The sequence below is a fragment of the Sphaerodactylus townsendi genome, linkage group LG05, assembly GCF_021028975.2.
Source record: "Sphaerodactylus townsendi isolate TG3544 linkage group LG05, MPM_Stown_v2.3, whole genome shotgun sequence".
NCBI lineage: Eukaryota > Metazoa > Chordata > Lepidosauria > Squamata > Sphaerodactylidae > Sphaerodactylus > Sphaerodactylus townsendi.
In genome coordinates this window covers 99,357,603-99,382,449 of record NC_059429.1, presented here as the reverse complement: position 1 = coordinate 99,382,449, position 24,847 = coordinate 99,357,603, and the positions used below count along the sequence as shown (strand labels likewise).

The following is a 24,847-nucleotide window of genomic DNA, read 5'->3' as shown; positions in this document are numbered from 1 at the left end:
TACTCACAGCCTTCTTTGCTAACAAATGCTCCTTGTGGGGCTTGTGGGATCCCTTTCCATACAGTTATGGGTTTGGGGTAGCCCGGATCCGTTGCTCTCTTGTCCTCATTATACCTCCAATACCGGTCTCCTTTGAAGAAGTAGGTCTTGCCTACAGGTTCCCATCGCAAAGCTGTGTCAATCCCTTCACGAGGAAGACAGCTGCCCAGCTCCACTAGGCTGTGTGGGTACCCTGGCTCTGCAGTAACTTCTTTAAAAACCCAGTACTTATCTCCTAGGCAAGAGAGGGGAAAAGTCATATTTACCACAGTATAATGAAGTGGAATTACATATATGCCCATCCACTTGTTATCTGAAAACTGGAAGAAAAATGTCAAATATAGACCTGTCAAATAGTACAAGTTTTAATTTTTCACAGATGAGTTTGTGCTTGATGGTGCAAAACAAACAACAGACCTCAACCACCATCCCTTCCACCTAATAGGTGCACATGCTCACACTGCATTTAACTCAGTGTCCACCACAGAAATCCCACTCTTTTTTGTTTGATTTTAACAAGAACTGCTAAAATTGTTTAATTTCACTCAACTGTTGACTTAAGTGACAGGAAATGAAAGAGATCCTATTTCGAATCATCTCCAGACACGATTCCCAGGATACCCTTATTGGTCCACTTCAATAAGCAAACCTCTCACACTGCATCTGAACACCTCACTATCTATCACTAATTAAGAACACTTCCATAGATTTCCTCTCCTTCATGACGGCAAAACTTTCTAAATAGTATCCCCTTCCCATGTTGTGATGTGTTTCTCAGATCTTAGATTCAGCTAACTTCTTACTCTCTGAATCCTCCTTATGGATCCAGTCTTTATAATACACAACAGTAATTTGGGGGTAATTCCATCAGGAAAGAGTGGGTGAAAAGAATTAACCTACTCCTACCTGGATTGAATTTGGGAGCCCCTATAATAGTGTTAGTCTAAAAGAAAACTTCATGAAGTGAGTCCTGCTTGCCCATAGGTGGGCAATATTCCATCCCTTCCCCCTCCTGCCTTCCCCTAACCCAAATGCAAGTCCCAGCAGCCCATCCCAATCATCGGAGCAGTGGCACTTTGACACCTGCTGCTCCCCAGGCCTGGAGAAGCCCTCCTGCCTCCCTCTCACCCCAACAGCTGCCCCCAGCTGGTAGAGAAGCAGCTGCTCCCAAAGCCTGCAGAAGCCCTCCCACTTCCCACCCCCCAGCCCAAGAGGTTGCCCTCAGACAACTGGAGCAGCAGCATCTGGGCATCCACTGCTCTGTGGACTCAGAGAGCCTCTCCTGGCTTGCCCGCTCCCCAAGCATCCCCATTCCTCCCACTCCAAGCCTCACCCTTCCACCCTCCCCACCCCAATTTGCCCTTCCAGGCCCCATTGCATCTCCCCTGCAATGGGCTTTGTTGCTAGTTTCTTATAATGTACAGCTTAACCCTCACTAGGAGTGGGAGGGATGCTTCCTTCTTATCTTGCCATTTGCAGCCCTGTTACAGAAAAACCTTTAAAGTGTTAGGCAACGTAACCACAAAAAACACTATTCATGGCAAACTGAAGATTGTTTTGGACATGACTTGATACCAGAGGGCAAGCCAAGGACCCCAAGAAGCTTAACAACAGAAACCTGTCTTTCTATCCTGGGCCAATGCACCCCCCGGGACTGTTCGCACAGGCAGTCCCGGTAGGGGCGCAGGGGAAGGTGCAGCCTTCGCACAGGATGCATCTTCCCCAACCAGTTTACCTGCTCCTGCTGGCTTCCATCGCGTTGTGGAGGCCAGGGGACATGCCCCCCTGGCCAGAGCGACAGCTCTGGAGATGGAGGCCCGGGGGGGCGTTTCCCCTGGCCTCCACAACGCGATGGAAACCAGCAGGAGCAGGTAAGCCAGTTGGGGAAGGCGGGAGGGAAACACCGCCTTCCATCCGCAGTGCCTGCTTTGCGAACGCCTCCCCAGGGACGGCGGTTTTGCCGTCCCTGGGGTGCTGTGTTCTGCCCGTGCAGAAACAGCCCTAGTTAACTTACTCATTATCTATTGTTTTACTTCTGGTTCAAAGAGATAACCAATTACAATTATTTTTGGCAGGACTCAATAAAACAATCACTCATTTTTGAAATCTAAATGAAAACTAACATAGACGCATAGTCCACTTATGAAGATGAAATTATAACTCTTTACATAAATACACATTTCTTTATGAAGTTTTAAATTTAATTTTGTAATTATCATCTCATACGTATTGTTTGTCACAGGCCAGAAAACGAAATAGACAACAATACAGAAAAGCTTTCTTTTTATTCTTATGATTAAATTGAATTTCGTAAAAATAAATCATAACAACCACCTTTGCTGCTCAGATACATATACATTATAGCAGAATTGTATGTATAAAATTAACATCAAATAAAATGTTTACCCTTGAAGAACACAAATTTTCCATCAGATCTTTCATAAGCAGCGTCAATCTTTGCGGGCAACCCTTTCCAGAACTGTTCGATCTGCATGGGATAACCTTCTTGTACACGATTGTTCCGGAGTCGCCAAAACCAGCGATCCTAGGGAAAAGGAAAAAAGGATTTACTATGACTGATAATTGTCCATCACAACAGAAAGCAAAGCAAAAATCTTTTTAAATAGTTCAGTTTTCCTATTACAAGTCTCAGACTCAATGAGCCTTTTTCTTCATAATACAATTACCTTGAAATCTGCTCCTTCGCTACACTGATCTTCTAAAACTAAAAGGGTTTGAAACAGGTCTTCTGGCTCCTTTATACACCATGTTATTCCCCCTCCCTCGTTATTGTCCAGTTTATTTCATATTATACTCCAAAAGCTATTTCCATTTGCTGATTGAGACCATCTTCCCTTCAATCTTCAGATCCTTCTCATTCTCTCTCTTACTGTTACTAGTGACAGAACAGAGCATTCCCTCCATTTTATTATTCTATCCTTGATGGTAGCCATAAGAACAGTCTTACTGACCAATACCTATCTCCTCCAAAAATGCCAAAATATTAACATTCAGTTCTTCCTTCACCCAGTCATTCCTCCAGGCCAAACACCATTTCTCATTCACAGATTCCTCCAGCTTCAATAAATTCTGCAGCAGGGCCAGATTAACTCACAATGGACCTCAGGCAAGTCTGATCTACACATGAAGGGACAGGAGATGTTCAAAATATATTCGCAGGTTGAAGTGATAAAGTCCAAAATTTAATGTGTGATCAGCTCTTACCTCTGCTACTGGTATTCTAAATTCCTGCCCCACTATCTGGTATTCTAAATTCCTGCCCCGCTTTTGCCAACTTCTAATGTAAGAACAGCTATTATATCTTGAATTATAGGAAATTTTAAAGCAGCAGCCGCCAGTATCATTTTACAGAGTTGAAGGCACTGGTGTATTTAGGGTGGGACAAGACAGAGTGTGAGCCCTGGGCGCTACTCACATAGGGGTGCCCAGGCTGCCCTTTTGCGAAACAGTAATCCACTGCCGCTTGGAGGGCTGATCTACCTACCATTAAGATGCAATGGGTAGACAAGGCTGCTAAGCAGGCTAGGTCTACCAGTTCTTCTTAATGGTGGGTAGACCAGCTCTCCAGAGAGCTGGTCTACCTGCAGGTATAAGGATTAGGTAGACCTGGCCACTGGAGAGCTGGTCTTCCAAGATGGAGAAAATCTGTCAAATTTTATTCTGGGGGGTGGGGGTGCAATTTCAGTGCTTGCCCTGGGTGCCACTTTCTGTAGATATGCCCTTGGCTAAAGGTCAGAAGCGCCCCCAATTACTCAGCAGCTTACATAGTGTAATGGTTGATCCAGTCCTGCTCAGCAGCTTTTCATGTTCTATATGAGGAAACAGCATACCATGGTTTACGCTAAATAGCAAGTCACTAAAAAGCAATCCTAAAATGGTCTGCTCAGAATCCTACTGAGATTTATTAATTGGCTCTCACTCCTAAGAAAGTCTTCTTAGGACTGCATTGTAGCTGACTCCCTGAAATCATGTAAGCATAGAGCACATTCAAGTATTACCAAACTGTGATTTGGTGTTATGTCCAAACCACAGTGTTATGTTACATAACTGCAGAGATGAAAGCAATACTGAAAGATTCCTCTCTCATATACATAGCCAAAAAACCCCAAACCCAGTTCTAACAGAACACAGTTTTACTACCTTAAAAACAAACATTTCTCCTCTAAATAGAGCCACTGTATTGAAGTTTCCATCACATATATTGGGTTTACTGCCTGGGGCAGATGGCCTATCTCCTAACGGGGGTCTGGGAGGTCTTGAATGTCTGTCATGCTTTCTTTCTGAAGTGGAATGGATTCTATGGACAGGCAAGGTTGGTAAAGGTCTGGTGGGTTCCAGTGGCTCAGCAGGAGGACCTAAACAAAAGGAAAGGGAAAAAAGCACAAATTAAAACCAGAACACTGAGTCCCAAAGCTTCTCCAGAACTTTTTGCTTCCTATCCAGATTTGAACACAATCCTCCACTTCCTACACAAACGCAAGTCCTACTAGCTCTCTGCTGGTAGACCGGAAGTTCTCTCTCTCTCTCTTTTTAGTAAACAGTATTTGATTCTTGCTGTGGGTAGGATAAGCATGCAGAGTGGAACTGGTCTGCTTTTCACTTTTCCCCCTTTTTTATTGCTGTTCTCTTCAAAGGTGTTATCTTGTAGGGAGGTGGGAGATGCCAATAAAGATGTGTGCTCTAGTATTGAAACAGAAACAGAAAAATGGAGGAAAAGGATCAAGAAATGATAATGTACTGTTGTTACAAAAAAATGGCGTTTAGCACTGTAAAAGGATTAAGTTCAATTTAATTTTGGCACTTGAAAAAGATACAGGAAAAACAAGATTGCATGGTGCCACAGTGCTGTGGGCCTCATGGCAATTTTAAATAGCTAAATTATCCTCTAAAATGGCGGCAGTGGCCATGGGTTGCCCTGTGCCCATCTGTAATGTGTAGTTTGGCTCTCAGGCAACTATAATTTACTTGATTATTATGCATACAATGACTGTGCTTGCTGAGGGGATGGACACTGCACATTACTAGCAACAACATACTATGTTTTGAGTGCTGGGAAAACATAATTTCCCCATAGCTTATATGGATACAGGAGCAACGTTGCCTGTATCCTGCTCAACAGCTTAGTGACAACTCATCTACCCTGCAGGATAGCTGTGAGCCTAAAATGGAGGCCACTCTGGGACCCCACTGGGGTCAAAGGCAGGGTACAATGAAATGAATAAAGGATCATAATTTGCAGAGACCCTAAGACATCCTGAGGGCAGTTTCTTGAGGGTGCCCTCCATCTGGATGTAAGACAGAGGGCATGTAGAAAGGCATTCATGCTAGCTGCTCTTCAGCCCTGGATGCCTTTTTAGTGGAGATCCATCAAACCTCAAGCCTGAGCAGTTTAAGAGGTTTTTCAAAAATCTAGTTTGACAGTCAAAAATAAATGAGGTAGTATGCACTTTTTAGGTACAGTTAGGTTTTTATGCACATTTAAGCCATCACAATCTCTCCCTAAATACACCTTGTGCGATAAGATTTCAGTACCCTAAGCTACCTCAAGCCTAAAGGATAGAATAGTGGACAGTGCCTCACCATAAATCTTTTGAATTCCTTGAAGGTCATCCAATGGCAGTTTGAAGTTGTGTGTTTCCATGTACTGGTAGAAAGGAGCCATGATGGCACTGGGCTCATTGGAGTGCTCGAGGCCTAATGCATGGCCAAGCTCATGCACTGCAACAAGAAAGAGATCATTTCCTAGAAAGAAATGATATAATATGGTCAGTATTACATCAGTATGATAACATCATTCCTTATTAGCTCTGAATGTTCTGAAGAACACAGCCACTTCAACTAGTACTTATAGAGCCGCGGTGGCGAACCTTTGGCACTCCAGATGTTACGGACTACAATTCCCATCAGCCCCTGCCAATTGGCCATGCTGGCGGGGGCTGATGGGAATTGTAGTCCATAACATCTGGAGTGCCAAAGGTTCGCCACCACTGTTATAGAGGCTCAGCAGCTAGACCTTTTAGAAAGAGTTCAGAGACGGTTAGCCATTGCCTACCTCTGAGTTGTAAGCAGTCAGACCCTTCCTCCCGCTAAGGGGTACCACAAAGGCCCAAGGGCCAAAGGCTGGCATAAGAGCAAGATACTGCTACCCACAAAATGAATGGCTCTCAGAATTTTGGCATCCATCTTGTGTGTCAAGTCTGGGCAGGAAGGCGGCTGGCAGCTGAACTTTTCCCGACCCTAAGGTGTGCCTGGCTGGACATTGGTGCTAGCTAATACCCATTGTGTAACCCTAAAGTAATTAATCAGTGCTCCAAGCATACCATTGCTTATCCTATCTGCATCCGTCCCAGCAATCAATCGGTATTTAAGAGAATAGCCCTTGGGTCCTGACAACTCATCAAGTGATCAATTCTTTGTCCCTGGCTTTTCTGCCAGCTTAACTCATATCACCTCAGGACTCATTTTGGGATATAAACATTGGTTCTTTGGGCATTCATTGTGTGTATGTTCTGGATCCCTGTGCACACCCACACTTGTGTGTGCACTCTTCCTGGAAATGCTGGCTGTTTTCCTTTTCAACACTGCTTTCCCTGGACATCTCTTCAAAACTAGCAATTAACACCCATCCTGAAATTCTATCCAAATCCTTCTCTTTTCTCTTAGTCAGCGCTGGTATGCTTTGTGTGTGTTTGATCAGTGCTTAAAATATATTTCTTGTTTTACTGTTTTCATTCTTTATCAGAACCACATTTTAATTATAAAACTACCTTCTCATTTGAGAGTTTTCACCCAGGAGTATCCTGGTATACATAGGTTACTGATTCCAGTTACTCCCTCTAGTTATCTGCCTCCAGCTAATTCCCCCAATTAAAACAGAGATTGCCTACTTAGGGTAACAGCGTCATGCCCTGGCATTCCTTGGAGGTCTCCTATCTAAATACTCACCAGGGTCAAGGCTGAGAGTGGGTGAATGGGCCAAGGTCACCCAGAAAGTTTCCATGGCATACTAGGGATTCGAACTTGGGTTTCTCAGATCCTAGTCTGACATCTTTACTACAAAACCACACTGGCTCTCTTTGCCATGCACTGAGCCTCTATAAAAGGGCCAGGATTTTTTTTCTCCAGGCAGTTGGCAATCTTCTTGAACATACATGACCTCAGTAGACCTTACATTTTCTGAAGTACATCAAAATTATTATCTCCATATTAGAGAAAGGGAAAAAAACTGAGACATATATAGGGCCTTGCCTAATGCTATCTGCTGAGATTTGGACAATGGGATTCCTAACTGAAACACTTGGGCCAAATAACATGGGAAAATTTTCAAGATTAAGCTTTAAAATTTAAAACCAGCAATTGAGGTCCACAATCTGGATCAGGGCTGGGGTGCTGCAGTGAAGAAGTAGTTATCCCTTTGGCATCACAGCCTTTTCCTGTCCTCAGTCATTGCCACCAGATAGCCCCTGTGAGTTAAATGCCAGCACAAGGGGAGGGGAGGACAGCAATCTACACTGAAAAAATTATGCAGGAGGAAAAGGGTTAAGTCCCATCATCCCCTGTACTACCCCAAACCATTAGAACTTAAAAAAAAAACCTGTGGGAAAGTCTAATTGCATATTTCCTGGGTCACATCTCACAGATGATAGATCTGATGAAGGAGATTCTAGCTATGAGAATTAGTTCTACAATGAAATTATTAGGCTTTTAAGATACCGAAACCCTCTTTGTTGATTTTAAATAATATGGTTCGTGGTGACGACAGTTGGAAGAAGTTTCTGACAACGTGTGATTTAACTATGCAAATGAGATGTTGGCTGAATCACTCTGTGAAAATGGCAAATATGTTCCAGTGGCTTATAAGAAATAGGATTAGATCCAAGTCCACAGAAATATGACTCAAATACAAACAGCTGTTTGAAGCTTGAAAAGCACCCACACCTCCTAAAAGAGAAGAAGCAAGAGCAGTAGGTGTCAGATTTGGAATTTGGGGGTTTAATGAATAGAACTCCGTGCCCTGTACCTTAATGCAATGAAAGCAAAAATGTATAGATATGGTTTTGGTTGTTTGCAAACAGTTCTAATGCTTTGGTAGGTCACACCAAGTCAAGGGCAGTGACAAAGGTTCTGGAAATGTTTATACTTACAGATCTTGGGATCTTCTAAGAACTATGGCATTTCAAAATCCAACTAAAAATAATTAATTTCAGCTTTCATTCCAGGAGATGATAACAATTGCTACTATTAAGGAGGGAAAGCTTGAAACCTTATTTGTTAAAAATTAAGAAGCAAAAGGGTTCTTGACAAGATATTTCAAGTGTCAAGGTGTACCATCTTCACACACTCTGCTCCTTTTACTATGTCATGTGCTCCTTTATGTCTACTCCAAAAGTACGACCTGCACCCACATATTTTATATGGGCTCAGTCCTATGTGCGAGCAGGCTTGGTAAATGGTGCAGTACCAAGCTAATTTATAGTTCATGGTTTATTTGAGTTTAGCGCCCCATTGGCTATACACCCATTTTAATTTTTTTTTTACAAGCAGCTGCAAAACAGAATTTTGCCAAAATGCAAAATCACAATTTATTTTAGTCCTTCACCTAGATAAATCAATATGCTGCCTTCATTGTTATTTTGTATTTTAAATTAAAAACTATACCATTCTACAAGCTTAAAATGTTGGAGGATGTTTGCTGTGTTTCAGTTAAGTGACCTGTGATTCCCATGAGTGGGATACATAGGGACATATGCGTCACAGAAAATCTCCTTATGTGGCAGGGAGTCATAAAGAAATTCTAAACATCTTTGAATATGAATCATAAATAAGAATGCTTGAACTGAGCATTCAAGCATTTATTTTGTATAGTCCTTAGCAAATAGAAGTCTTAAAGCGGAATGAGAAGAAAGTATTAAATAGGAATGAAAAGATTTTTTAACAAACATGTTTGCCTTTTAACAACTACTATTTATTTTTAGGTCTGACTTGCTCAAATTTACAGGTATTTGTAAGTTTTAAAAATATTTTAATTGCCATTAAGAGGTTTATCCAATGCTTATTTTCTGGCAGTAGATGGCAGTTTCCATTGATTCTTTCCTTCCCTTGAAAGCCCCATCACTGCACACAGTTCTATTCCTGGGAGCAGAGGCTCAGGGGTACAGTGAGCTAGGCCCTGGCAACCCTAGTTGTAATTCTGAAAGATTGCTAAGTCTTGGAGGTTGCCAATCCTAGATTCATATCAGCTATACAGGCTAAACAGCAGAAAATGAGAATCATGTTTTTATATGTCTTGCCACAACCCAGAGGCTCTTTTCATGCTAGGAAGCTGTTGAGCAAAACAGTGCAAGGGCTTCCTTAATCTCTCCCATTTGCTTCTGTTGTAATTTGGAAAACAGTCTATTTAGAAAGCAATCCTGAACAAAGGTAGACTATTCTAAGCCTATTGAGTTCAACGGTCTGAGAGTGTAAGTCTGTTGTCTATTAATTTTATTTATTAAAACATTTACACCCCACCTTTTCTTGCGGTCAAGATGGCTTGCTATTTTATACTTGTAGCAGTTTCTGGTGCACTTCTACGTGTGCAACAAATGAACCCCTCACTGTGTTTATCGAAAAACCCATTCTTGGTAGGAGTTCAAGATTCTAGTCCAGTAGCATCCTAACGACCAACAAAATTTCCTGGGCACAAGCTTTTGAGAGTCAGAACTCCTTTGGAGTGGTATGTGAATAGAATCTCAGGATCAGAGCAAATAGATTCAAATCAGAAGTTAATACTATAGTTGACAAATGAGTTATCTTGGAAAGAAGATTGATCAAAGTGTTGAACTGTGTGCAGAATGGTGAGTGGTCAAAATCGAAGTAATACAATGAGTGGGGAAGTCAGTAGGCAATAAAATTAACCGCATTTGTGGTTAGAAACAAGGGTAGCAAAAATTGTTACATAAAATAAATTTGAGCAAACCTCTATTTATTACACAGCATTAAATTTTGCTAGCAAAGCAAGAACATAATGAGAGAAAAGTAAATGGAAAATAAAAGACAGGAGAACCTAGGCACTTGGCTAGAAAGCAAGAGAGAATAAACAAATATAGGGGGACGCATGAACAGTACAAGATAGGCTTAATAGGGCACGTACAGGCATCAGATGCAAAAAGCAAATATATGGCAAGTTACAATGAAGAGAGAGAGAGAGAAGGTAGAAGAGATAGAAAGGAAACGCAAGAGAGAAAGGAAAATCAAGATTTCTTGTTATTACAGCAGAAAACCAGGTGTTGTAATAACTATACAGAAAGGTCTCAGATAGTTATATGAGAGCAATGTTAATTTGTCCACTTTTATTTAATGCAACTTGAGAAATTAATAGTTCTTAAGGAAATACAGATCCACTGAAGAGTCTTCTGATGCAGATACCTGAATATACATGCCTAATGCAAACTTAACTTAGATACTAAGGCATTTTGCCACTAATCACTCTTCTTTTAAGTTTTGGCAGCCTATGAATTTTGGTAAGTAGATCACCCACTTGAATGTAGAAAATGGTTGCAAAATGTTCAACTGGCATCTTTCCATTTGATCCTAAGATGTGTATAGTCCAGATAATTGCTGATTTGTATGATGGCCAAATGCTGTTACATAGTATTTCTGAACCCTTGTGTTACACTATGGGCTGCCTACGTGTTCTACAGTCTCACAAAGTACTAACAATACAGTCCTAGGCAGAGTTATACCCTTCTAAGTTCATGGAAGTAAATGGGCTACTATGAAAGACCTGAAGAACTTGTAGGGGGCATCTCGTTTTCTCCTACCACAGTGGTTCTCAACCTGTGGGTCAGGACCCCTTTGGGGGTCAAACAACCTTTTCACAGGGGTCGCCTAAGACTCTCTGCATCAGTGTTCTCCATCTGTAAAATGGATAAATGTTAGGGTTGGGGGTCACCACAACATGAGGAACTGTATTAAAGGGTCGCGGAATTAGAAAGGTTGAGAGAAGGGGGAGGAGATGTATTTATGCTCGTCCCCCTTCCGGCCTCCGGCCTATCCCGAGGAATGCGGGCAGAGGGGCTCAGGTATACTCTGCTTCGAGCTTGGTGTTGATTAATGCCAGGTCCATTAACAATAAGACCGCAACGCTCCGGGATTTTCTCGGGGCGCAGCTAGTGGACCTGGCCTGCATCACCGAGACCTGGGTGCGAAAAGGCGAGACGGTCGCCTTGAGCGAAGTCTCGCCCCCAGGTTTCGCTTGTGTCTACCAGCCTCGAACACAGGGCCGGGGGGGAGGTGTAGCGATGTTCATCTGGGACTCCATCGCCTTCAGGGCAGTCCCTGCCCCTCAAATTTCCGGGTTCGAGTGTGCTGGACTGGAGTGGCTGTCAGGGGAGAGGTTGGCCGTTCTCCTGGTGTACCGGTTGCCTAGCGCACCCGGTGACGGCCTGCCATGGCTGCTGGAAGCGGTGGCCGAGTGGGCGTTGCGATTACCTCGACTTATTGTCTTGGGAGATTTCAACGTCCATGTGGACGCCGCCTCATGTTCAGCGGCAGTGGACCTGGTGTCATCCATGGCGACGCTGGGACTCTCCCTATTAAACACCGGCGCCACTCATGAGGCCGGTCATACTTTGGATCTGGTCTTTGGGGCAGGAGTGAATATGGTTGTATCCTCTGTTAGCAGAGTGCCATGGTCCGACCATTTTGCCCTGAAGGTCCGGGTGGACTTGCTGCACCAACCCTGTCTAGGCGACGGATTTATTTATGTCCGCCCGCAGAGACTTATGGAACCAGTTGGGTTCCTGAATGCTCTGCGGGATCCCAAGCCTCCTGGGCTGAGGTGAGAGACCGAGGGAATTCCAGCCGCCTGTTTTGGAAAGGGTCATGTTGGCCCCGACATCCCTGGCGCGCAGCCTGGGGGTCCGCCTGGACTCTTCATTATCAATGGAGACCCAGGTGGCCCATGTTACCCAGGTTGCGTTCTTTCATCTTCGCCAGGCTCCCTATCTCTCCCAATCCGACCTAGCCACTGTTATCCATGTGACGGTCACCTCGAGGCTGGATTACTGTAACTCGCTCTACGCAGGCCTTCCCTTGCGACTGATCCGGAAGCTGAAGCTGGTCCAGAATGCGGCAGCCCGGCTTTTGACAGGTGGTGATTATTCAGATCATATCACCCCTGTGCTGCGCCACCTGCACTGGCTTCCAGTGGAGTTTCGGATCATTTTCAAGGTGCTGGTATTGACCTTTAAGGCCGTCTACACCTGCATGGGGCTCATTCACATACACCTACGTGGACCGCATCACCCCCCCTTAATGTCCTGGCACATAGGCCGCTAACGACAATGGCAGCTGAACTGCTGGAGATCCCAGGCCCCTGCAAGTGATGCTGGGTTGAGCCTCGACCCGGGCCAGGACCTTTATGGCTTGGCCCCTGCCTGGTGGAATGCTCTACCTCCAGCTGTCCGGGCCCTGCGGGACCTTGGTGAGTTCCGCAGGGCCTGTAAGACAGAGCTATTCCACCAGGCTTTTGGAGGGGCCGGCCGTGGTTCCACCGCCCCCCGTTGAAACTGAAATCAAAGCTGCCTGTTAGAACCACCTGGTTGAGCCCTAATTCCACCTTGGGCCCTGCCTATCTCCTCCCCTTCCTTCCTTCTTCTTTTTTTTCTTTGGCCTTTAGATCAGGCGCCTGTGTGTATATGTGTATATGTGTTTTACACAATCTTGCTGATTTAATTTTAATTTATTTATTGTTATTAATTGCTGCTGATTTTAATGGGGTAATTTTATGTTGTACCAATTTGCTGTTAGAAACAGCAGTGTTGTGAGCCGCCTCGAGCCCTTCGGGGATGAGGCAGCCTATAAATTTAATAAACAAACAAACTACTGTCCTACCACATTATTCTCTTTTTCCTGAGAGCCCTTATAGTCTCTTCTTTTTCCTGCTTCCTCTCCCCTTCCCATCCATCGTAGCTTTACCTATACCCCTCTCTTCAGCTTTCCTCCTTTCACCCCTTTGGCAGCTGGGAAACCTCTGGTCAATCTGTGCTGTGGATGCAGCTGGGCTGCACTGCAGATACTCAGAAGGGCACTCGGTAGGCACCCCATTTTCCTCTGCATCCCTCTCTCCACACTATTTTTTTTTCTTACCCTCCTCCTGGCAGCCCCATATTCTTTCCCTGTTTCTTTCTCTCCTTCCCATGCACCAGCCAACCTATGTTTTATCTGCTCAACTTCTTCAGCTATACTTATTTTCTTCATTTATAAATGGCCTTTCTCAACAATTGGGACCCAAAGCAGCTTACATAATTATCCTCCATTTATCTTCAAAACAGGTTAGACTGAGAATGTATGACTACCCCAAGGTAACCTAGTAAACTTCCACAGCACAATGAAGATTTGAATCTGATATCCAAGTGTGCAACTAGTGAGGTCTATTCAGTGTGGTGGGATTCAAATAATTTAACAACCGGTTCCAGTGGTGGGATTCAAATAATTTAACAACTGGTTGTTTACAAGCACCATTTTAACAATCGGTTCTGCCGAAGTGGTGTGAACCTGCTGAATCCCACCACTGGGTCTACTGCTTAAGAGAGTTAAACTAAGGTCTGGGAGATGGGGTTAATATCCCCAGACTGCCATGAAACTCATTGGGTGACCTTCATGGATTGATATGCCAATGGCTTCCATTACTTTGGAAGCAAGTCTGTTTACTTTTCCTTAAAGCTGCAAAGTGATCAATTCCCTAGTCTAGATTATTCTCTCAGATCTCAACAAATGCATTTATATATAGATGTGTAGCTTCTGACTTTGTGAAACACAACGATTCTGCTACAAAATCTGAACCACCTTTACATACAAAAAAATGATCCATGAAACCAATGTTTCTCCTCTTCTGAAAGCTTAGGGTTGAATGAGAAGTTCTTTTAAAGTCTTACCATCGTGATTAGAATTTCCCAGTGTCCATGGCTCATCTGAGTCAAAATGTGTATCACCTCCAATTCCTGGTCCAGGAAAATAAGCATGGGCTAAAAATCCACCCTCTCCATCAAAAGGAGAACTGTCACCATGGAAACCAGAAGCAAAAAATATCATGATATCTGCCTCTTTCCTGTCACTTTTAATTTCATGATAAGGAACTTCTTCAAAAGTGAGTGGAGTCACCCGCTGCCAAACATCAAATGCTTGTCGGATGGCTTTCCTGGTATCAAGCTCTCCAACTTTCGGGGTGTAGTTGTGTACACTGTAAGATGAAGAGAAGGAATTTGCTGAAAGGGACTTTCTAATACAGAGTGTTCATATTTAAACGCATAATTCAGAACTCAGATTAGCAAAAACAGAATAATCACTGTGGGCATGTATATTTTTGAGAGATTTTCAGGCACACATTATCAGGTTTACAAACCTTTCCTCCATAAGAATTATTTATTTAGAGGGGATATGATTTTCCACAACTAGACATTTTTTGCCCAAGACGATCCCTCAGAATGAAATATAAATACAGTATAACATGATCTATATAATCTAGACTTTCAGATGGATGGCAGACAACAAAACAAGGAATAAAATTCAGGATCAGCATAGATAACAGCTTTCTGAGCTCCCAGCTGGATGCTAAAGAATGCATTGGAAAGCACAAAGTGTTTCAAGTAGTCACTATCTTTGTTCACCTTGGAAGTTCCTACAGTGAATCTGAAGAGTGAGTTATGAAGACCATACTGGCCCCATCAGTTGTATAGTCTGACAGGAATTGATACACCCAGCCCTAATGGGCAACAAAAAAGCTGACACAGTGCTTCCAATCCCTGTAATGTTAATACGGTCTGTATTTCAAATTGAGAACAGAATCTCTTTGTGCAGAATTTTAAGGGACTTCAAAAAACATACTTCTATTTCAAATGTACACAGAAACAAGCTGGGGAATATGCCTTAGTATAAGGAAGGAACAAAACCCATAAACTAATGTAGCAAAAGGCCTTTGGCTTATTAAGAGGATTATTCCATGTGCTCTGACAAACCATCTGTAGAATAAAGGCTGGGCTTCCTATCATGCCACAGACTCAACTCTACCCATATCTAGTGCAAAATCTGGTAGCATCACTGCTTCCTTATGTTAAATAGATGTGTGACTGTCTCAGAAACCTTAGATGACTCTGTAACTCTAGTCAAAGAAAGCTTGTTGTCATGGGTAATGAGTGGGATGGGAGGCTTATGAATACAACTGTACAAATCAATGAAACTGCCTTCTTCTGGAACAGTGTGATCAGTAAGGGTGACTCAACCACACACAGGATACTGCAGAATCAAAGTAATGTCAATAGGTGTGGGAGCACAATCAAAACTGTCTTGCTTATAAAAGGTCAGTATGCAGGACTGTAATAAAAACAAATAATAACTTATAGTTTGGAAAAAGTACTTGGGGACAACTGTTCTCAACACAATCTCATGCCAAATTTAAAGTAAGGTACAATTAATTATGAGAGTCTAACATAATATGAAAGTCACAGTATGTGCAAACTATCTCAAGTAAACAAGCCTTTCTTAATTCTGGTACCAAGCCAATTAAATTTTTCACAACCACAACATTTTGTTAAGGAGGACATCTTTGGGTGATTCCCGCTGCTTAGCCAGGAAGCCATCTCCCTGATCTTTTGTGCTTTCTCCTGGGTGACAAAAAGACAACTCACTCTGGTGTCAATGACCACCCTCAGGTGTTCTATCCCCTGAGATGATGATAATAGGCACTTTTCCCTGTTGACAAGAAACCTGTGTTCCTGAAGAATGTCCAATTTGGCTTGCCCAGGTGACAAGAGAGCTCACCAAGATGTTGTTGAGGTAAGGGTGCACATGGATACCCTGCTCTCTGGGACCTGGCTAATGAGGCTGGGATCCTATAAGAGTTCCATCCTCCTCAGATGCAGATACCTCCATCTGGCAGAGCCTTCTCCCTTAACTTACAGAAATGCAAGCACTTCTCCTTTGATTCGGCAGCTGTAGCCTGTCTTTGCCTCCTTTGAATAGCTGGCTCTTTACTCAGCTCTTCTGAGATTCCTGAAAGTTCTCCCAGCTGCACAGCATCAGGTTCTGCCTGAGCTTGCAAGGAAGGGCTTGGAACTGGCTCTGCTGCCTGCATTTCTTTGTGAGGAGCCAGCTCTGAATGCACAGTATCTTCAGGCTCTACATCAGAGTCCTCAGTGCCCAGGTCAGTGCCCAAGGGCTGGCTCATGACAGCTACTTTAGCTACTATCATAATTTTCAAACTAAATCTTCTGGATATCCAAATAATATACACAATATATATTTAAGAACCCTAAAACTGGATACTGCTTTACTACCACTGCAGTAGACACTATGTAATAGCTGCATTTCCTGTTCCAGCCCAACACTCTGCCTATCTGCCTTTCTCCTACCTAACTTGCTGTACCAAGCAGGATTCCATTTGTCCAACTAGCAAAAGATGGGTGAAGTAAATTCCCATTCTGTCTCAGCGCTTTAAAGATGCAAGGAGTATTTCCTAGTGAGAGCGGTCCATTGGTAGACTTACCCTGAAGGGGCCTTCTCCTGGACGGCGACAAGGGCATCCTGATTGGGTGATTCCTAGCTCATTCTCAGGGAGGCAGGACCTAATTTTGTTGTCACTTCCTGAGGAGGGCTTAATCACCCTTCCTGGATCCAGTATTTGGAATGATAGAGTAGTCTAGAGCAAGATCTCAAACATTAGTGAAAAGGAAAACATTAGGAAGTAACAACATATAACGTCTGACAACTGAGGCAACAAGCCTAAAAAACGCAGTTCCTAAATCCATTTTGGTCTAATGACAAGTGTGTGGGTTGCGTGAGTGAGAGCCGTCCATTGCAGACTTATCTCGAAGGGCTCTTTCTCCCTGGGCGAGACGGCATGACAAGAGCATCCTGATTGGAAGTGATTCCTTAAAAGCTCATTCTCAGGGAGGCAGGACCTAATTCTTGTTGTCACTTCCTGAGGGAGGAGCTTAATCACCCCTTCCTGAACTCCAGTATTTGGAATGATAGAGTAGGTCTAGGAGCAAGATCTCAAACATTAGCAAAAGGAAAACATTAGGGAAGTAACAACATATAACGCCTGGACAACTGAGGCAACAAGCCTAAAAAACGTGTTAGCTCCTAACTATTTTGTCTAATAGACTAGGTGTTATTGGTTTAGCGTGAGGCTCATTGTTCTTTTAGGCCACTGTCAATGCGGTGGAATTGATCTTGATGGGAGGTGGGCCAGAGGGATGTTCCCCTCCTCGCCGTCCATTGGAAGAAAGGCCCCTTCAGGGTAAGTCTGACACCAATGGACCTTTGCTTCTCCTGGAGGCGCAGGCTCCGGGGCATCCCAGGGATTGGGACCTCCCAGAGCAGTGTCCCTGACGGGTGGGATCATTCACCGAATATGTGTTCTAGCACTCGGTGGCCGAAAGCCGTGTCGTTGTCGGCCTTGGATTGCAGTCTATAGTGCTTGACGAATGACGTCACAGAGGACCAGGTAGCTGCTTTGCAGATGTCCTCTATCGGAATTTGGCGTCTGAACGCGGCATTTGCTGCGGCGCTTCTGGTGGAGTGTGCCGTAATTCCTGGCGGAACCGGAATGTTGGATGATTTGTAGGCTTCGACAATGCAGTTTCTGATGTTTGAGCTGATGGCAGCTCTGGACATCTGGGCTCCGGAGTTGGGAGCTGAGACATTGATGAATAGGGACTCAGTCTTTCTGATGTCCTCCGTGCGAATAATATAAGCCTTAAGAGTTCTTCTGACGTCTAAGGTGTGCCAGAGGATTTCCTTTGGGTGTTTTGGTTTGGGAAAAAATGACGGAAGCGTAATTTCTTGTCTAAGATGAAAAGAGGATCCCACTTTTGGAATGAAGGTTGGGTCCAGTCGCAGGACCACCTTGTTTTTGTGGAAGATGCAGAGTTGAGAGTTTATGGATAGAGCACGGAGCTCAGAGACCCTTCTTGCCGAGGTGATGGCTATTAGGAAAAGAAGTTTCATTCTGAGCCATCTCAGGGGTATCGTCTGAATGGGTTCGAATGGATGTTTTGTTAGTGCGTTGAGCACGGTGTTAAGTTTCCACGATGGGAAGCGATGGATCACCGGAGGTTGGGTCTGGCGCACTCCTTTTAGGAATCTGAGGATGTCTGGGTGTCGGGAGGCAGTGACGCCTTGTAGACGTACCCAGACCGTGGAAAGGGCGGCTATCTGTCTTTTGAGAGTTGCGCTTCTGAGGCCTTTTTCGGTTCCCTCTTGTAGGTAGGTTAGGACCTGGGCAACCTTGGGGCGAATAGGATCGACGTGGTTCTTGTCTGCCCACTTGGTGAAGGACCTCCACGACGAGTCGTAGATGCGGAGGGTGGATGGCCGACGGGCGGCGATGATGGTATTAATTACCTTTTGGGAATAGCCCTTCCTTTCTAGGGCCGCGCGTTCAAGCGCCAGGCGGTGAGGCAGAACCATTCTGGGTTTCGGTGAAAGACTGGCCCCTGTGATAGCATGTCTGGCAGTGTTGGGAGACGAAGTGGAGGCGCAACAGACAGTTGTAGAATGGACGAAAACCATGGTCTTCTGGGCCACCATGGGGCTACCAGTATGACCTCGGCCTCCTCCTTCCAGATTTTTCTCAGGAGTTTGGGAAGGACAGGTACCGGTGGGAAGGCGTACATCAGGCCCGGAGGCCATGAGGTGGTCAGGGCGTCCGTGGCTGTTGCGTTGGGATGGTAGTATCTGGTCAGGAATGACGGCAGTTGGTGGTTTTGGTGTGAGGCGAACAGATCTACCTGGGGCGTCCCGAGTTGTTGGCAAATTTGCCGGAAGATTGACGGGTGTAGCTTCCATTCGGCTTCCGAAATGGTTTGGCGGCTCAGCCAGTCGGCCTCGACATTGAGGTTCCCTCTGATATGTTCTGCGGAAAGAGATTTGAGGTGTCTCTCTGCCCAGTTCAGGATGTTGACAGCCTCTCGATGTAGTTGGGCGGACCTCGATCCCCCTTGATTGTTGAGGTGAGCCTTGGCTGCCACGTTGTCTGTCCTGACCAGAACATGGTGACCTCGGACGTGGGGTTGAAATTGTTGAAGCGCAAGACGAATGGCTACCATCTCCAGGAGGTTGATGGGGAGGCGTGTTTGTGCGGGGCTCCATAGGCCCTGGGCTACCTGATCTCTGAGGGAGGCTCCCCATCCCCGAAGACTGGCATCTGTGAAAATCTGCACCTTGTTGTCTTGGAGGTACACCTTGCCGGTGGACAGGTTCTTGAGTTGGGACCATCAAAGGAGGCTGTGTTTGACTTGTGTAGAAAGGATTACTGTTTTCTCTTTCTTCTGCATGATGTCCCACTGGTACGGTCTCAGGAATCTCTGCAGTGTCCGTGCATGGAATCGTGCCCATTGGAGCATGTCTATGATGGAGATGAAGAGGCCCATCAGTCTTGCCAGTTGTAGCAAGGCTACTCTCCTGGCGTTGATGAAGGATGTCGCCAGCCGTTGGATTTTGAGGGCCTTTGGATGTGGTATGAAGAGAGCGTTGGCACAGGTGTCGATCGTGGCTCCCAGATGTTCCATGCGTGTCTTTGGGGTCAGCGAACTTTTTTGCAAGTTGACCAAGAAACCGTATAAAGTCAGCGTTCTCATCACTAGGTCCACGTCCGCCCCTGCCCGTTCCCTGGAGTTTGAACGAATGAGGATGTCGTCCAGGTAGGGGTGGACGTGAATGCCCTGTTCTCTTAGGGCAGTGATGGGTGCGAGGAGGACCTTTGTGAAAACCCTTGGGGCTGTGGCAAGTCCAAAGGGGAGAGCCCGGTACTGGAAGTGCTGATCTTCTACTGCGAATCTCAGAAAGCAACGGTGTCGAGGGTTGATTGGCACGTGCAGATAGGCCTCGGTAAGATCCAGCGATGTTAGGTGATCTCCGGGTCGAAGGTTTTCGACAATGGATCTGAGTGTTTCCATCTTGAAGCGACGTAGCCGGATGGCCCTGTTGACGTACTTCAAGTTTAGGATGGCCCGCCACTCTCCGTTTCTTTTTGGGACAGTAAAGAAATGGGAGTAAACTCCACAAAAGCGTTCCGATTGAGGTACCGGCTCGATGGCTTGGATCAGAAGGAGGTGTTGGATCGCCTGCAATGTCCTGAGCCGTTTTTGATGATTTCGCAGGGCGGGGAAGGCTTGAAACCTGGGCTTTGGAATTCTGAGGAATTCTATTAGATAACCGGTGGTGACAACCTCTTGGGTCCATAGGTCGACATTGGGGCCCGTCCAGCTCCGGTGGAATCTCTGCAGTCGGGCGCCGACCGGTAGCTTGGGTTTGTCAGGATCGATTTGGGTGGTCAGGTTGGAAGGATTTGGCTCCCCTGCCTGCTCTGAAGTTGGAGGTACGAAAGGAAGACTGATTGTTGTTCATGTTGCTGGTGTTATGGTTGTTGTTGTTGGGACGCCTACGTGAGGTGTAAGAATTAGACCATCGTCGGCCGTCCCTAGGTGTACGTTAACACAGGAGTGGCACTGTGGACCTAAATGTGGAAAGTAGGATCCTATGGGAGGGAGCCCCGGCCCGTCTCTGACATATTTTTTGGCATGGTGCCTCTTTGTTGCTCCAGCAATTGGTCTCGACCAGGACGGCATCCAGGGGTCCTTGCTAAAAAAGAGTCTGGATCCATGATAAAGCCGTCCAAGGCGGGTAGTGGGTGAAACTACAAGTTTTGAGTGAAAATCTGCTTGCCAGGCCTTGAGCCAGGCTTGTCTCCTCACAACTACCCCTAGGGCCAGGACTCGGGAAGTTAAGGTGAAGGCGTCCAGATTGGAGTCAGCCCAAAAGGAGACTGCTGATAGCATTCTCTCCATGCCTTCCTAATTCCTATGTGTTCTGGGGGAATGATGGCAAGGATTCGTCTGGCCCATATAATGGCGGCTCTGGCCATGGTAGCAGAGGATGCAAGCGTCCTAAGAATTATTGCTAATCGATCGTGCATCCTCTTAAGGGTGACCTCCCCTTTCTTATCAAAGGGGTCTTTTAGAGAGCCCTCACCGTCCTTGGTGACTAGGCCTCCTGACTGGACTGCCACTACCGGGGCGTCCACTAAGGGGGTTTGAATGGTGGCGTGTACGTGGTCTGGGAGTACGTAGAGTTTTTTGAGAAGTGATGGGTAGCTCTTGTTGACGTCCAAGTTGAGCCATTCTTTTTTCATTCTTTTTTCGAAGTATTCTGGGAGAGGGAAGGCCCGAGGGGTCTCCTCAGAATGTGGAAAGATTTCTTTACTCCCCTTGGGTACGCCTTTTACTGGCTTTTTGGATCCGGCTGGGGCGGAGGGGTCCTCCGCGTCTGGTTCATCGTGAAGTTGGAGTGCCGAGATAGTTTTGGATATCATTCCGGAAAGGTCCTCCTGTTTAAAAAATCTTTTACTTAAATCGTTAGTTCCCTCTTGGCGCGCTGAGTCCTCCCTGCCCCCGCCCTCTGCAGAGGAGCCGGAACGCTCTCTGCCTAACTGCTCCGTTTGGCTCTGGGGGGGAGTGCGGGGGAAGTTGCAGAGCTTCACCAGCCGCGTCCTGGGTAGGGACGTTGGTGCTCTGAGTGGAGACGGAGGCCTCCGTCTCCCGCCGCTTTTGTCGTTTGGCCGGGGTCGCTTTGGATTTGGCGCCTGGGGCCGTTTTTGTTTTCGCGCCTTTTTTCCGCTCCGGAGGAGGCGGGGGTAATGGCGCCTGTGGGTTTGTCTCCGTTGCGGCCGTGTTCGGGGCTTGGGAGCAAGACCCCATGGCGGCGTCGGCGGAGCCGCGACGGTGCGACCCGGAGCGGGTGGCAGCGCGGGTCCCTTCTGCCGCGGACCTTCCAAAGGCCTCTCGCGGCGGGGAGAAAGAGCGCAGGGAGGCCATTAGGCCTATGCGGGAATTGTCTGACTCCTGGGTTTGTGGGGTGAGGGGGGGGGGGAAACAATACAACACTTACACTCACAGACGAGAAGACAGGTTGAGAAGGAAAAAAGGTTTGTTTGCCTGAGGGGCTTGGAGCACTGGACAAGCCCTACACTCCCTATCTAGGCAGGAACAATACTGGATCCAGGAAGGGTGATTAAGCCCTCCTCAGGAAGTGACAACAAAATTAGGTCCTGCCTCCCTGAGAATGAGCTAGGAATCACCCAATCAGGATGCCCGAGCCTCGCCTCCAGGAGAACTCTCTAATCTATTAGTGATTTCCTATTGCGTCTCCCATTCGAAGAAGAGAATGCCTGGATAATCTGAATCCTGCACTCATGGCAAAGTATAATCAGGATCAGGAATCCCGGGTTAAAGCTTGATTTTAACATTTTAAATATTGTAAAAGTTTAACACTGTGGTATACACTATAATAAATATATACAAATATCCATCAAAACTCATCACGTGTTTAGGGAGACAGACAAGCAGAATTCTCCCTGAAGGCAGTTTGGTAATCATTTCTATTTTACCAGTTTGGAATAAATTAAGAGACAAAATAAGCACAGAAATCTCCTTCTGAGCTATATTTAGAAGGAGCAAAGTGTCAGACATTAGATCAAAGATAGCAAAAATGTGAGACTAGAAGAGTCTTTTTTTTAAGAGGTCATGAGTTTTGAACATGAAAGGTGGAAGGCTCTTTTTCTTTTACAAGTAAATTCCTTTGTAGCACAACACACCCTAGGCAACCTGAGTTGTTGTGACTAAAAAGGCAAGGATTATCAATAATATAAAGGAAATAATGCGTGTTAAATTCATGGTGCCTTTAGATTCGAAAGGGGAAAGGCAATTGGCAAATAAGTCTGGTATTTTCCAATTTCAAAATATATAGAATTGAAATATATTAATTAAGCTATGGGGAACAGTCATTGTTCCCCAAATGGTTTCTATCCTCTCTTTCAACTTCTGTGCAATTTTCAAAACTGAACAAACAAATATTAACAACTGCTCCAACAGCCATCACAGGAAAAGGCAGAGTTCTTACCAAAGAAAAGGAATATAGGTGAGATTGTTGAAATTTATGTCAAATGTCAATTTTGTATTGTACTGTATTGTCGTCATTAACATTGCAAGTCATTTTGTGAGATTAGCTATTGTTTTCATTTCACATGTAGGGAGCCTAATGAGATGATTAATACAATTTGGCCCCTAAACACAAACTCCTATTTCATTCTTACTCAGCCTGAGTGCACACTGAAACCCTCACTGATGACTCATCCCAGAACTGGAATGGAGGGTCTAGAAGTTTACTCATTTTAACACAAAACTAGAATGGTAAGAAGGATGAGCAAAGTCACATTGCATTTGCTTACATGTATTATAAATTAAGCAAATATCATCAATGGTCTGTTTAAACCATTTTGGTCTTCGAGGAAGATTACAGATTTTGTTCAGTAAAGCTGTCCTGAATCATAACAGCAGTGGACTTCCAAATGTAAAACTTCCACTCCAAAACATATTAGCAGGCTCTTGTGAGCTATGCCTGATGTCAACACTGGAAAAGCACACAATGGGGCTAATATCTCCTAGTATTGCCCTCCAAATACCAACTCAGGCAGCTCAATTCTTCCCACAGACATCTGGCTAGATAGCAATTAAAATCTTCACAGAAGTGCATAAGATGGATCTGAGCTCCTCCCTTGTTGATGTCAGTGGTGATTCTGGCTATACTGGCCTCAGTAGGTCAAGCTCCAAAACATGCGTTTGCCGCAGGCTATTCTAGGAGAGCTGACAACAGTGGCAATCTAGAGCATCGCAGCTACACAGTTCTTCTCAGCAATAGCTACCTTGTGAGACAGAACCCTCACAGGAGAGGCTAAACTGAAGTGCCTTCCTCCTTTGCTGATATCTAGCCAACTTGACCTCAATTGTGGTGGCAGGCCAATAACCAAATATCTCCTGGAAGCTTCTGGATCAGTAGGACAGCAGATTAGATAACAAAATCTAGGTCTGTGTTAGGGGTGTGCACAGTGGTGGGATCCAAAAATTTTAATAACAGGTTCCGATGGTGGTGGGATTCAAACAGTGGCGCCGCCTCCAGTCCCTATTGGGCAGGGAGGTTGCTTTAGTAACCCCTTCTCGGCACTCAGAAAAAATTAGTAACCACTTCTAGAGAAGTGGTGAGAACTGGTTGGATCCCACCTCTGGGTGTGCACCATTTTTTCAGTATTTTTTTTTTTGGGGGGGGGGGTGAAGTTTAAAAGACCCAGATTAAAAAAAACAAAAACAAACCAAAACCAAAAGCCAAACCTCCAGATTAGTTTGGGGGTTTTTCCTGTTTTTTTCTGGCTTTTCAATTTTGTGGGAGTCTTTTAAACATGACCCCAAAAAATCCCAAGCTGCAGCTGCACCAAGCTTAATACTGGGCCTGGCTGCGCCAAGTCCTGTTGCCTCCATGTGGATGTCAGAGGTAGAATTCAGCAAGTAAGTGAGGGAGGGGCATGGGCGGAGAGAGGTTCTCCCCATTTTTTAATGGCAGCGGGGCTGAAGCAGACCAAAAAACGTTGGGAAATTTGGCATTATTCAGAATCTGTTTTTCAGTTCCCTTAAATAACCAAAACATTTTGGTCAAAAATAAATCTGTGGGGTGGGGGGTGTATTTTTGATTCAATTTTATCTAGATACACAGGCCAAGTCTGAGTGTGATGTGGCCGTGACATGTGTTACCTTACTGGCTGGCTTGCTGGCTGGATGTCTCCTTACCACTCTATATGAATCCCTCCCAATATGCACTCAGTGGGGGAGGACAACCATCCTGGAGGGAGGGAGGATGCCATTCTTAAGTCAGGAATGTGCAATGGCTCTATTCCCCTGTGTGTCAAGGGAACTCC

General features: G+C 45.2%; 1 protein-coding gene across 2 annotated transcripts in view; it reads right to left on the bottom strand.

The window, feature by feature from the left end:
• Positions 1 to 24,847, bottom strand: part of MMP24 (matrix metallopeptidase 24) — a 52,695-nt gene that overhangs the window by 3,159 nt on the left and 24,689 nt on the right. For both annotated transcript variants that reach the window (XM_048496678.1, XM_048496679.1), the window contains 5 exons: positions 13,980 to 14,284; positions 5,641 to 5,802; positions 4,201 to 4,415; positions 2,446 to 2,584; positions 8 to 274 (listed from right to left, as the gene is read on the bottom strand). In XM_048496678.1, coding sequence (XP_048352635.1) covers positions 8 to 274; positions 2,446 to 2,584; positions 4,201 to 4,415; positions 5,641 to 5,802; positions 13,980 to 14,284 — 1,088 coding nt within the window. The remainder of the gene's footprint in view (positions 1 to 7; positions 275 to 2,445; positions 2,585 to 4,200; positions 4,416 to 5,640; positions 5,803 to 13,979; positions 14,285 to 24,847) is intronic.